Source organism: Pelobates fuscus, chromosome 3, assembly GCF_036172605.1.
Source record: "Pelobates fuscus isolate aPelFus1 chromosome 3, aPelFus1.pri, whole genome shotgun sequence".
Lineage (NCBI taxonomy): Eukaryota > Metazoa > Chordata > Amphibia > Anura > Pelobatidae > Pelobates > Pelobates fuscus.
Genome location: NC_086319.1, coordinates 136,425,436 through 136,438,603, shown reverse-complemented (window position 1 = coordinate 136,438,603; position 13,168 = coordinate 136,425,436). Strand labels below are relative to the sequence as shown.

The window sequence follows — 13,168 nt, the reverse complement described above, 5'->3', positions numbered from 1 at the left end:
TGCATTGGAGGAGCCTGGTTGCCCGCCTGCTGCCTTTGGACTATGGACCAGATTTTAAAAGACTTATTTTCCCTGCCGAAAGCCTTACTCGTGCCTTTTCTGCTGGGGTGTTCGGTAGATTTTATCTACCGATTTTATCTACCGAACAAACTAACGATTGCGCGACCACCTGGGAGCTGGAGTGTGCCGCCAATCGACCGAACACGTGGCGGCGGCCATTTTACAAGTCCCGTACGGCCAGCGGTGTTCGGCACTTAAACTATGGAACTATAAACGGACACTTATTTGCATGAACACCGCTGAGCCGTCCGTCTCCTGGTTCCTATTCGTGGGGATGTAGCTGAACAGCCGTTCATTCGGTATTTTGTTTTATGTGAATTTGTGGTAACCCAGATAGCAATGCCATGGAGCCTATTCGTGTGATTAAAGACTTTGGCTCCATGGCGATTAAACTGTATTCGTGTGGTCTGAGTGCCATTCACCTAATAATGTGCGCTCAGACCTGAGCTATCTGGAGATATGTGACATGTCTATGTTTAATGTATAAAAAGTAACTTTATGTATTTTAAAGCATATTACTGTATTTGGGTCCCCACGTGTGTAATGGAGTTTTGCCTTTGTCCTGGGAGATAATTGGATTACTTCTCCAATTATCTCCAAGGCAGAGGGGAGGAAGCCAGGATGCATTGTAGGGATGTTTTGCTTCTGTGAGTCTGTAATGTGATACATGTCTGTCTGTGTTACAGGCTTCCATTTGGTCCCCTAGGGGAGTGTCCACCAGGTGGGAGACCTGCATAAATACAGGGGCAGGTAGCCCTCAATAAACAGACCACTGCTTGACCCTCAACACGGAGCCTTGTCTCGTTCTTGGGGGGATTCACTATATGCTGATAGGGACTGACTGCCAGGAGTGTAAGCCGCTTGGGAGCTTTTCCTGTTCGTCTGCTAGCAGCTATTCGTGAGGTTCCAGTTCGGGAGTTTGGAGTGCTAACTTATTCCCTTGTATGCAGTTCGGGAGTTTGGTGCATTCCCTTGTATTCAATTCGTAAGTTTTGGTGTTCTGCAGTAGCTGTGCCTGTCTCTCAGAAAGGGGCATATCGCCTAAACGGATTTTAACCCCTTGTCTGCTGAAACGGTCCGTTACAGTGCTGTATCAACCCCCATCATCTCTTTCATTTTGGGGTCTGTCTGCTTGGCTTGTTGCACCTTTGGTTCACAATCAAAAGTTGCTTAGGTGTATGCGTGAGTTGTGATAAACTGACAGGGTGTTACAAAACAACCAATCATACACGTACATTACCGAAAACACTCCCAGCCATTACACACAAAATCCTCCCCTCTGCCTTACACAAGGGATTAACATGATTATCACAGACAGTAAAAATACAGTTTTTAGACATACCCTGCAACTTTAAAACCATACATCCAATCTCCATAAAAATCAAATATTTGAACTCAGCATACTTTAAACATAAACACTCTCATACAAAAAATCATACAAATCCCTCCAGTGGATAAGAAGTTAGGTGGAAGTCCTTTATGACTGACCATAAGCACATTTTCCTGCCCAAAACAGTTCCATAGATTTGGGCTGTGCGGTCGGTCAATTTCTTGCAGAAAATGGCTAAGTCCCCTTCGAATGCACGAACGGGTCAGTTCGTGCAAATAGCCCATTGTAACAGGGTGTTTGAATTGTGGAGGCGACGGTAAGGGTATTTGCGGTATTTGCGTAGCCAATTTTGGTTCCATAGATTCGTTAGCATACACGTTCGACTAAATTAAAATGGCCGCCTTTGTCGAATGGTGGCCACTTCGACGACTTCGACAACTTCGGCACTTCAACTGCATCCGAAGTGCCATATAAAAAGTACCAATCCTTCCCCACAGGATTTAAAGGGCCAGAATACAGAATACATTCTGGTATGGCCGAATACTGTTTTTAAAGGGCCCAATCTCCCAGGGCCATAGTCATGCGGGAGGAGGCTGGCAAATAGGATTCTCCACAATCCAGGGAAACAGGGCAATTTATCATTTAAAGGGCCAGTTACAAATAGCAGTTTGAAACAGTACACATCACTGGTTCAGTTACAGGTAGATATTTATCCACACCCTGCTCTCCCTCCCAGCAATCACAGTTCACAATGTCTCCCAAAGTTTCACACAATACCTTAGGTGGAACAGTCAGCCCTTCTGGCTCACAAACCGTGTCCTCTGGAGCATAGTGACAGAGCATGCTGCCCAAATCATTCCCCAACAGAACACTAACAGGGATATCCTCCGAAATCCCCACTTCCCGCAAACCTTTGCCCGCACCCCAATCAAGGTACTCACGTGCCAAGGGCACAGCGGGGCGTACACTCCCAATTCCTTTGATGGACATTGTTCTTCCAGGGATTATGTCCTCCATATTCACCACTTCAGGGCTCACCAGGGTGAATGAAACTCCAGAATCTCTCAGTCCCATGGTCACGGAGAGCTGATTTCTCACAGCTTAACTCCACCAGTATATCCAGGGGATGCAGGAACAAGTAATAAATCCAACAGGGTAACAAGCACAATCAGCAATATAATCCAAGTAACTGGACCTTTCCCAATAACTGGACGACACACAGTATCAGGAGTAGAACTGAGCTTTACTGGCAACATTTCTGCATTTATGAGATTCTCCCATGCAAGGGAGGGATTCACATTAATTACACATTGTACCAATCATAGAGTCGTTACCTCCCACACATCTCCTCCCCTTAGCTTAACAGATAATACAATTATACTGTACATACTTTTCCCCATTTTCCAGATGTACCCCAAATATGGTAAGATATGCCTTTAAATATGATATCCCCTGGTAGCCCTGATCTGGGTGAGAAACATATCTAAAAATCACCCAGATCAGACCAGGGGTTCGGGAGTTATGGGAAGGTAAAGTTTTGACCGACCGCATGGGTAAAGATGACGAAAATAGTTCCATGAAATCTGGCCCTGCGGTCGGTCTCCGTTCGTGCCCTAAAACTCCCGAACTGCTATATCAAACATAATGGGTTCGGTAACCGGATGAATCCCCTAATTCGTGGGATTCATCCTACCGAACGACGGGCCATTCGTATGTTCCTTTTGGTACTTTTTGTCATCCTGGAGGTCTAGTGTTAGTCGAGTGTCCGTTTTGAGTTCCAGACACTCGACGACCAAACACCGCTGCTGTTCGTGCGTAAGATGGCCGCCACCACGTGTTCGGCTACCGAAATGGCGGCCACCCATAGATTATAACAGCCAGTTCGTGTGAATCTAGGGAATAAGAGAGCGATCAGGGGGGTAAAGTACATGATTAGTATACTTCTGCGTGGTCCGGTTGTTCGGTATTTTGTTAGTGTACCGAACACAGTAAGTCCATAGATGGTGCAATGTTATTTGTATATCCCATGCATGGAAAATCTCTGCAGTGCCAGTAAGTAAACCCTAATTAAATTCTGCAGGTTATCCTCTTATCCTTATTAAATTCTGCAGGTTATCCTCTTGTTTCCCCGCAGACCCACCCACAAGCAAAACTGATGGTGTCCCTCCACGGGCTGGTGAGGGTATATTCCTAGTGGGGCAACTCCTGCTCAGAGAAACGGTCCGTTACATTCAGGTTCTTGTAGGGCAGTTTCATGCACAGTTGGGAGGTGTTTTGTTTCTGTTTTCATCTGTTCAAAACAATCATGAGGTGCTTCTGGATCTTTGGGAGGAGTTTCAGTGCATGTTTATGTAAGGAATCAGGGATAGCCAGTTGACCTGCAATTCAGGGTTCGCTTGGTGACAACATCTTCAGAAAGCTGGGACTGGTCAACAGGGCTCCATGATTTGGTTAATGGGCCAAGTTCTTTCCATGAAGTCTGTGGGGACTTGGAGAGAGAGATATGTGAGGGACAGCTAAGTCCCATTGGTGGTATAGGTGATTTACATCAAGAGGCAGTTGGACTAAGGCTAGACAATTGCCTTTAGGATCACAGAACAGGTCTCTTATGATGAGTCGCACCTCCACCAACTGGAACAGGTCTTCTTCATAGTAGGGTTTGGGACCTGGAGTATTTCTGTAACACGTTGTTTGGTAGCAGGAGAGCGGAGGCGGCAGGCAGCTGAGAGATGATTAGGCTGCACCTGGCTGATGATAATGGGGTGCAAGAATGTTGAGGTGATAGTCAACTGGCTATCCCTGATTCCTTACATAAACATGCACTGAAACTCATCCCAAAGATCCAGAAGCACCTCATGATTGTTTTGAACAGATGAAAACAGAAACAAAACACCTCCCAACTGTGCATGAAACTGTCTTGTCTTGCCTTGGCTGCAAAAACTGCTGGAAGACAGGAGGGGTCTCCTCTTGACACAGGATCCCGTTGACGGGAGTAGTAGTAGTCTTGGAAGGTTTCTGGTAATCTGAGAGACCCAGGGCATGTTGCAAAGAAAAGAAGCTAGACAAGGTCTCAGGGGACAGAGAAATGGTTCAGTCTTTAGGGCATCATAAAGTGGTTGCATGAGGATGGAGGCCTCAGGTATCCAGGCCCTGCAGTAAGAGACTAGGTCCAGGAAAGCATGGACGGGCTTGTGTGCTTTAGGAGGATAAATATCAGAGATTCCTCTCACCCGGTTCCGGGTGAGATGGTGGGTGCCACGTGAGAGACAGTGACCCAGGAAGACCACGGAGGGCTGGCACCATTGTAGTTTCTTCTTGGAGGCCTTACATCCTTGTTCAACAATGTAGCAGAGCAGATCTTCTGAAGTACATTCAGCAGTACTTCACCGCTGACCCTTACCTTCTCCCATACTGAACTTTCAGCTGCAGAGACTAAGTCCCGTTCGAAGATTCAAATGCACGTTCAAATGGGACTTTTTTCTGCATGACATAATTATATCACAGGCAGAGGGGAGGATTTTGTGTGTAATTGCTGGGAGTGTTTTCCGTAATGTACGTGTATGATTGGTTGTTTTGTAAAACCCTGTGGTGGTCCTATCTAAGGGAAACCTGCATAAAAGAAGGTTCTTTTGGTGCCAATAAACAGAATGATTTGACCCTCTAACTTGCAGCCTTGACTCATGTTTGTAGGGGCCAGCTTTAATCACTACAGGGATTGCTATGCTCTTCATACTTGCTTAGCTACTGAACTCTTGTAAGAGCTCTTGTTCCTGATCCTGCTTCGCTCTACAGAAGGAAGAGGTTAACCTACTGGAACCTGGAGCCTGGTCATAGGTCCAGGGCGCAGAGCAGACGGCGAGATACCAGCCCAGCAGCGGTGGTTTGTGGAGTCTGCAGTACTTATGGTGGCTATGCAGTATTTATGGTGTCTACGGTGCTGATGGTCCATTGGTGAGCGCAAGGAGCATCATTTTCTATGGTCCAACTTCCAGCCAGCCTGGAGGCAACCGTAAAATCTCTGATTGACAAATATTTTGAAGCACCTGGAATCACTACTCTGACAAGAAATTACTGCAGATCCTGTATTATCTGTGCCAGATGTAACCCAGGAAAACTATTAAAGCTGCACGAAACCATTTGGCCAAACCACAGTACCCTTTGCAAAGGATCCAAATCGATCATATCCAAATGCCAAAGAGTGGCCGGTATGAATATGCACTGGTCATAGTGGATATGTTTTCAGGATGGCCAGAAGCTTTTCCTGTCGTTAATCTCTCGGCCAAGACTACAGCAAAGCGCCTACTTACCGAAATCATCTGCAGGTATGGAGTTCCTGAAGGGAACATCCTTCACCGCGTACTGACCAAGGAAATCTGGGCAGCACTGGGGGTGACCCTTGCCTTCCACAAGCGCTTCCTAACAGCTCAGTTTACTGTTAGTTCCTATTTTGATACTGTTACCTAACAGCTCAGTTAGCTGTGCTGCTCCTTGCGCTAGGACGCCATTACACCGTTGCCAATCTTCAGGGGCACAACCTTCCAGGGGCCACACAGAGTAGTGGTAAGGTAGAACCACCATGAATGGCACTCTGAAAGCCAGGATGCTTAAAATGGCCCAAGAAACTAACCTACCCTGGCCAGAAAGTCTCCCCATAGCACTATTTAGTGTAAGGTACACTCCAAGAGGGAGATTTAGCTTAGCCCCAACAAGATTTTATTTGGTACAGCACCCAGGTTAGGCTGTTATTTTCCTCAACAACTTCAAATTCAGTCAGATGCAATGCTAGATTATATAACTGCACTCCCTCATGCCTTGACCAAAATCCATGCGCAGGTGTTTTCTTCTATTCCAGATCCAGAGTCAAATACAGGCACACATAAGCTACTTCCTGGTGACTGGGTTATGGTCAAGAAATTCCTAAGAAAACACACTCTTGAGCCAAGATATGATGGTCCATTCCAAGTCCCATTGACCACGTCTACTTAAGTAAGATTGGCTGGGAAGAATACCTGGATACACGCTTCACACTGTAAGAAAGTTCCTGATCCAGAGGAAGCATATTCCACTAAACCATGAGCTTCCTGTGCATACTTCTGCTGCTAGGCATATTAAAGGCCCAACAAATTGCTATTACCAAAGATAATCATGTTTACACATTTTGGTATAATCCTTCAAACACACATTGTGGCAAAACCGACCTCGCCCCATGTTGAAAAGCTTGATTTTCCCCTGAAAAGACATGAAAGCCGGGTCATTTGCTGCTTGCCCTGTTGATACCCCAGATAGCTATGCCATGGAGCCCATTCATATAATGAAAGACTATGTGAAAGACTTTGGCTCCATGGCAATTGAACTGAGCACCATTCAGATCACAGATGAAAATCTAGATGGCGGACCTTGAGCAGATCTGTGCTCAGATCTGAGCTATCTGGGGATATGTTGACTGTACCTGTTTTATGCAATGGCTGCACAGTTATATATGTTTATGTATTTATTGTCTTTTGCTGCAATGTGTTCAATGGAGTTTTGCCTCTGCCCTTGGAGATAATTGGATTACTTCCCAATTATCTCCAGGATAGAAGACTCTGTGGAACTGGTTGCTGATTCTGAAAATGTGAATGGCATGTATATTTTGGAAGTTATTAATATTTTGTATAAACTGTATTTCTCTGCCTGTGATAATTATATTACCCATTGTGTTCAGTAATCATTTCACAGGCATATCACAGGACGAGTGGAGGATTTTGTGTGGGATTGATTGGTTGTATTTCAAAACCCCGTGGGCAGTACTATGTTTGTGGATTGTGAATAAAAGAGGCTGTATGTGCAAGTACAGTCAGTTCTGCTTGACCCTGAAACTAAGTGTCGTCTCGTCATTGGGGGAATTGGATTGTATGCTGATTGCCAGGAGTGTAAGCTGATTGTATGCTTTTCCTGTTCAGCGGTTTACAGCATTCATATGTTTGAGAGCATTCGTATGCCTCTCCGGTTCGGTGATTGTGGTGTCTGCTAGAGTGATTGGAGCCCTCAGGAAGCGCTAGGAGCATCCTTCAACGGAGGTACCCAGTCGGGGTGCCCGTCGATCCGTTACACACATGTAGCTACTTTTACCTATGATTACTGTGATATTGTCTCTTGTACTTTTCCGCAATCATAACACTCATACAAAGATATACCTAATAAAAAGTACCCATACATTTGTGTGACAGGTGGCCATTGGGGACATCACTGTAGTACCTGGAGAGTGGCAGGATGGAACACAGGCCGCCCATGGGGCTACAGACCTCGAAGTGCTTTGGATATGGTGGACAGACATGGCCCTTGTTACACAGAATGACTTTATGTAAGCCAACAGCGTCAACCCCAATGAAACTCACTTTGAACATAGAACACCCCAGCCCAGGAGACACTGGAGAATATGTAATGGGAATGTACTTTAGAGGGGGTGGGTCATATAACAAGTTGGGGACTTTCTATTTACAAGACATGCATACATCACCTGACTGGGTAGACTCTACACACATGACCATTAACCCTCTAAAACCACACATTAAGACCCTTAAAGACATGGTAGCTATTGCCAATCCTACATTCAAAGACACTATGGCTGTGGAGACTGGTCTTTCAGACTCCAACCTATGGCTAGAGTGGATAAGGTATAAAATAGAACTAACTGTTATGTTTGTGGCGGGGCCAGAACCCATCTGGGTACGGTGCCTCTTAATCTACCTCCCGATGTTGAAACGTGTTTCCTAAGCCTCTATGCACAATCAACAACAAACTCATCAGTATGTGAATCATGGAAAAAGGTATACCCAATAACCCAAAGGGATATCAGGCCACCTGATGGAATCACTGTGTACCCAGGTAACTACACTTGCTACACTAATCACAGAGCCACAGATAAATTTGTTGGTGAATTCCCTTCTGGCTACTGTGCTACATATCGAAAACTTCCCACTGCCCTATTAATAAATCAAGTTAAGTCCTTGGGAGACATTTATTGGCTATGGGGAGACATGCAACTCAGATCTAAAATGACTGGTGTGACAAACTGCCATTTGCCACTGGGCATTGGAGAGGACTTATGGCTAGCCTCCTGCCTTGCGACTATGGCCCTTTGAGACTTGTATTTGGGCACAATGGATGTTTGTATGCTGTTCCTGGCCCTTTAAATACTTGGGAGCAGTGTTCCAAATTTTAAACTGGCACTTCGAATGCAGTCGAAGTGCTGAAGCCGTCGAAGTGCCGAAGCCGTCGAAGTGGCCGCCATTACAGTTGAACACGTGGCAGCAGCCATTTTAATCCAGTCGAACGCGGTGAGCTATACCTTCCCCTACCCATCGACACTGCGGCTGGAGACTAAGTCCCATTCTAAGATTCGAACACACGTTCGAACGGGACTTTGTCATTTCTGGGTGTAAAACAGACCTCTGGTAGACAATATAACACCACGGAAACAACCCCGGTTTCACTTCGACACTTCGACACTTCGACACTTCGACAAAAGTCGAAGTGAGTTTGACGATTCGAACGCCGCCTTCGGATGGGACTTTGTAACTTTTCAGGGCAGAAATGTTTAAACTGTTACCTATCAGGCTAAGGGGAGGGAATCTGTGAGAGGCAATTGGGTAATGTTTAATTGGATGTGGGCATCTCCCTTGCAGGGGAGAATTGCATAAAAGCCGGGTGTGTGTAATTAAACTTCAGACTTCTTCTTGACCCTCAATACGTAGCCTTGTCTCGTTATTGGAGGGAACTGCTATATCACACTGGGGATTGCTATGCGCTGCATATTCCCTTGTTCTTGTTCCTGTTACGCTCTCCTTGGAGGAGAGGTCTTTCCCACATGGTCCTGAATGCTGGAGGTTCATTCAGGATGGAAGGAAGATGGCGTGGCTCCAGTTAAGCTACGTCGGTTGTGGTGTCTGCGGTGGTTGTGGTGTCGTCTGCAGTGCGTGGAGCGCTAGGAGCATCCGTCAACGGAAGGTGATCCGTTACAACTGGCTTTTGGTGGGGGGAATGCAACCTGACTAAAGTTATCATGCCCATACATATAATATCTGATAACCACCAAGGCCCGCTTGATTCACCACACACGTATTTTAGGATGAAAAGAGAACCCTCTATTCAATTCAGTTTCGACCAACATATATATATATCGATGCTATAGGAGTACCGAGGGGGGTACCAAACGAGTTTAAGGCCAGAGATGAGGTTGCGGCAGTATTAAAACCTGTGAATTCTGCAGCAACGTTTTGTCAATTATACTAGAGATGCCCTCCAGGACTTGGCAGAACAATTACAGGCTACCTCCCAAATGACATTCCAGAATCGAATGGCCTTAGACATGACACTAGCAGAGAAGGGGGGGGTGTGTGTAAAATACTCCCCGACACCATGACATGCTGTACTTTCATCCCAGACTATACAGGCCCCAATGGTATGGTATTACTATGGCCATGGAGAAATTAGAAAGTCTCTCTGATTAATTAAAAAGGAACTCAGGGGTCTTCAATTCATGGGACAGATGGTTCGGATGGATGGCAGAGAGTTCTCTTTCAAGTAGGTATGGCAGTTCTAACGGTAATAATTCTCTTCCTTTTCCTGGTCTGCTGCATGATGCCCTGTGTGCAGAAATATTTACAGAAGACTGTAGATCAGATCATTGACCATACCACACCTACATTCCTACATCAAGATATTGATGATATAGCTTGTGATACACCGCACACACCTCTTCAGTCCCATCACCTCAAAAATACAACTACTTCTCTATAAGGACAGCATAGGGACAGCGTCTGTCTCTACAGGCAGGAGTCTGTCGTGGGACATGTAGTGGATTAGCTGCTATGGGATACTCGTTTGAGGGCTGATCAGACAGATGAGCTGCAGCCAATTAGGGACATTATTAGGGTCAGTTCGTAGTTGTTTACTTAGTAAATAGTCATTTTAAGGGGGGGACTGTTGTGGACAAAAATATCAACCCAATTTATGTTAGTAAAATGCCTATTTACTCAGTATAACCATAATCAGCATTATTCAGCGTTATACATGATTTACATAAAATGGCCACTAGGGAGTTTCCCCTTGTCATTGACTAACACGCTCATTAACAAGATGACGCTGGAATCTGGGGGAGACCTCCACGATGCCAGTGACATCAAACCTGGTAGGAAGAGCAATAGATGAACCACTTACCAATTATTGATGTCTTATTCTCTGTTATCTCTGACAATGCAAATGATGTAATACTGCTTAATAAGGGGCATACCGTCCCCCTGAAATAAACTCTTCCTCAAGTTTTTCATTAACCCGAAACCTGTGTCTGGTGTGAATTATTTCTGGAGCGTGCACGCATACTTTAATTTGCCGGGGGGCATATATGCAAGATAATCAATTACTTGATTGATTCCACAACAATACCATCATCTACTTTGGTAAATATAGTAAAACCCACTTCTAATATCAGAACTTCTATTGGGCTACCTTAGGGTTAGACTTGGGGCTAGTGGTGGTGGTGGATTTATGGTTAGGATAGGGTTCGGTTTAGATTTAGTGGTTAGAGTAGGTTAGGCTTACACTTAATGTTTGGTGTATGATTAGGGTTAATGCTGGATGTGGGTAATGCTGTTTTAGGGTGAAAGAGAGTGTAGGGTTAAGTTAAGAGTAAGATTAGGGTAGGCATACAGTTCGTGTAAGCTTTGGATAAGGGGTATGGTTGGAGTTTAGTGTGGGGATTGGTATAGGGTTAGCGTTAACTATCAAATATTAATTGAGATCCTAAACATAATAGGTTTTAAACAATCAGGATTGATATATGAATCTATTCTTTTTAATTAATTGCACCGGATGTGCAACGTGAAAAAATTTGGTGTTCGGCACACCTCAACCGACTCTTGCTTTTATCAAATTTACATTTATTAATTATACGCCCCATTCATTATCCAGTACATAATATATATATATATATATATATATATATATATATATATATATATAATATATGGAACATGGGGGGGGTGGTTGCACTCGCCTGAACATGCTTAAATGGGGTGCTGATGGGGGCCATATTATACAATACACAAGATCCAGCGCACTAAATCCTATCTCCTATCTACTAAACAGCAACTTCAATGTTGCGAGTGCAACCACCCCCCCCCCCCATGTTCCATATATTATATTTTGTGTATTATAAATATATATATATATATATATATATATATGAGAGAGAACAAATTTGATCGTTTTTTCTTTACACACAAATTTTATCTGTTTTTTACACATATATATACAAATTGTATCTGGTTTTTCTACACACACACATATATATATATATATATATGTGTGTAGAAAAACCAGATACAATTTGTATCTTGTAATACCTTTTTATTGGAGCCGTATTTGTCCACTGATGTAGTTGTAAAAAACTGATCAAATTTGTATCTTGTAAAGGTAATAGGTAAAAGGTTTTAGAAGATACGAATTTTATATATAAAGGGTTTGTGATATATATATATTTCTCTTTTTATATATATAGGATATATAGGATGCTTATTGAAAATCTTTTCTGTCCTTTAAAAAATTATATATAATATGTGTGCGAAAATTTGAAGAGAAACCCTTAAATTACAGTGGAACAAACCTAAATCTCAAATTCAAGGTTTTGTTCTGGTTCAGGACATACCTCCATCCTTAAGGGGTTAGTTTAATTTTGTACAACTCACTAATAAATATTTGTTAAATGTATGGATAAGTAAAGATAATATTAAAAACCATGAGAAGTGGCAGTTACTCTTTAAGTTGTAGTGGTTTTAGTGTTTAGAATATCCCTTTAACAAATAACAATCCTTTATTTTAATATTCATTAAAAAATGTATGCCATTTTCTCATTTATTTGCATTTTAGTTGTTTATATTTATGTTTATTTGTATTGCTTTGAAAAACTGCCTAATTATTTTTTCTTTTTATTAATTACAGGATGACAATATTATGAGGTCTTTACAGCTCTTTGAGAATGTTATTTAAAATCAGAAGACAACAATATTGCTGATGAAAAAAAATATAAAACATGGGTCACCATATGAAATAATACATATACATGAATTTACTGTTTTCCTACAAGAGGAACGTTGCAAATCTTAGGAGAACCATGCCAGAGAGATTCTATAGTACTCATGACACTTGACCACAAAACTGTTTAATTAAAAAGCAAAAAAAACAAAAACAAAGCTTGTATGGTATATTCAGCTGATTTTATACATTTTTGGATGCATATTACATTTAACATTAACAAAAAAAACAAATATTGTGCACTATTCATTAAAAACTTTAACTGATTTTGTATACACTTGTTAATTATAAAGAAATTTGCTTTATATTCTGATGCATCTGGTGACATAACATAAAACAGTATTCGCTTTGCTTTTCACATCAAAATTTTCATTGTATCAAAATTGTATGCAATGATGTATCTGTTATATTTAAGTAAATCTCTGTTCATGAGCTGTTTTTCATTGCTGTGTTTGACTAGCTGTATTTTGTACATTCATATGTATAGCTCAAATAATAGCAGTGTCCAACACCTAAAATCAGTTGTTAATTAATAATATAGCAATTTCTCCATACTTCCAATATTTACATAGATTCACTTAGCAGCATAATAGTAATGCTAATAGTTTACTATCATGCATTGTTGACTATATTCTTAATATACCTGTGCTCAGGTAGCAGATGTGCTTTCCTAAAATAAGTTCTGGCAAAGCTGAATACAAGAAA

At 42.6% G+C, this 13,168-nt stretch overlaps 1 protein-coding gene across 3 annotated transcripts in view; it reads left to right on the top strand.

Moving 5' to 3' along the window:
* Positions 1–12,903, top strand: part of KCNIP1 (potassium voltage-gated channel interacting protein 1) — a 1,074,046-nt gene extending 1,061,143 nt beyond the window's left edge. For 2 of the 3 annotated variants that reach the window (XM_063447491.1, XM_063447489.1), the window contains one exon: positions 6,243–6,475. In XM_063447491.1, coding sequence (XP_063303561.1) covers positions 6,243–6,311 — 69 coding nt within the window. In that variant the 3' untranslated portion in view covers positions 6,312–6,475. Of the gene's footprint in view, positions 1–6,242; positions 6,476–12,370 lie in introns of those variants that run through there. The other variant, XM_063447490.1, reaches the window with a different exon arrangement.
* The last annotated feature ends 265 nt before the right edge of the window (positions 12,904–13,168 follow it).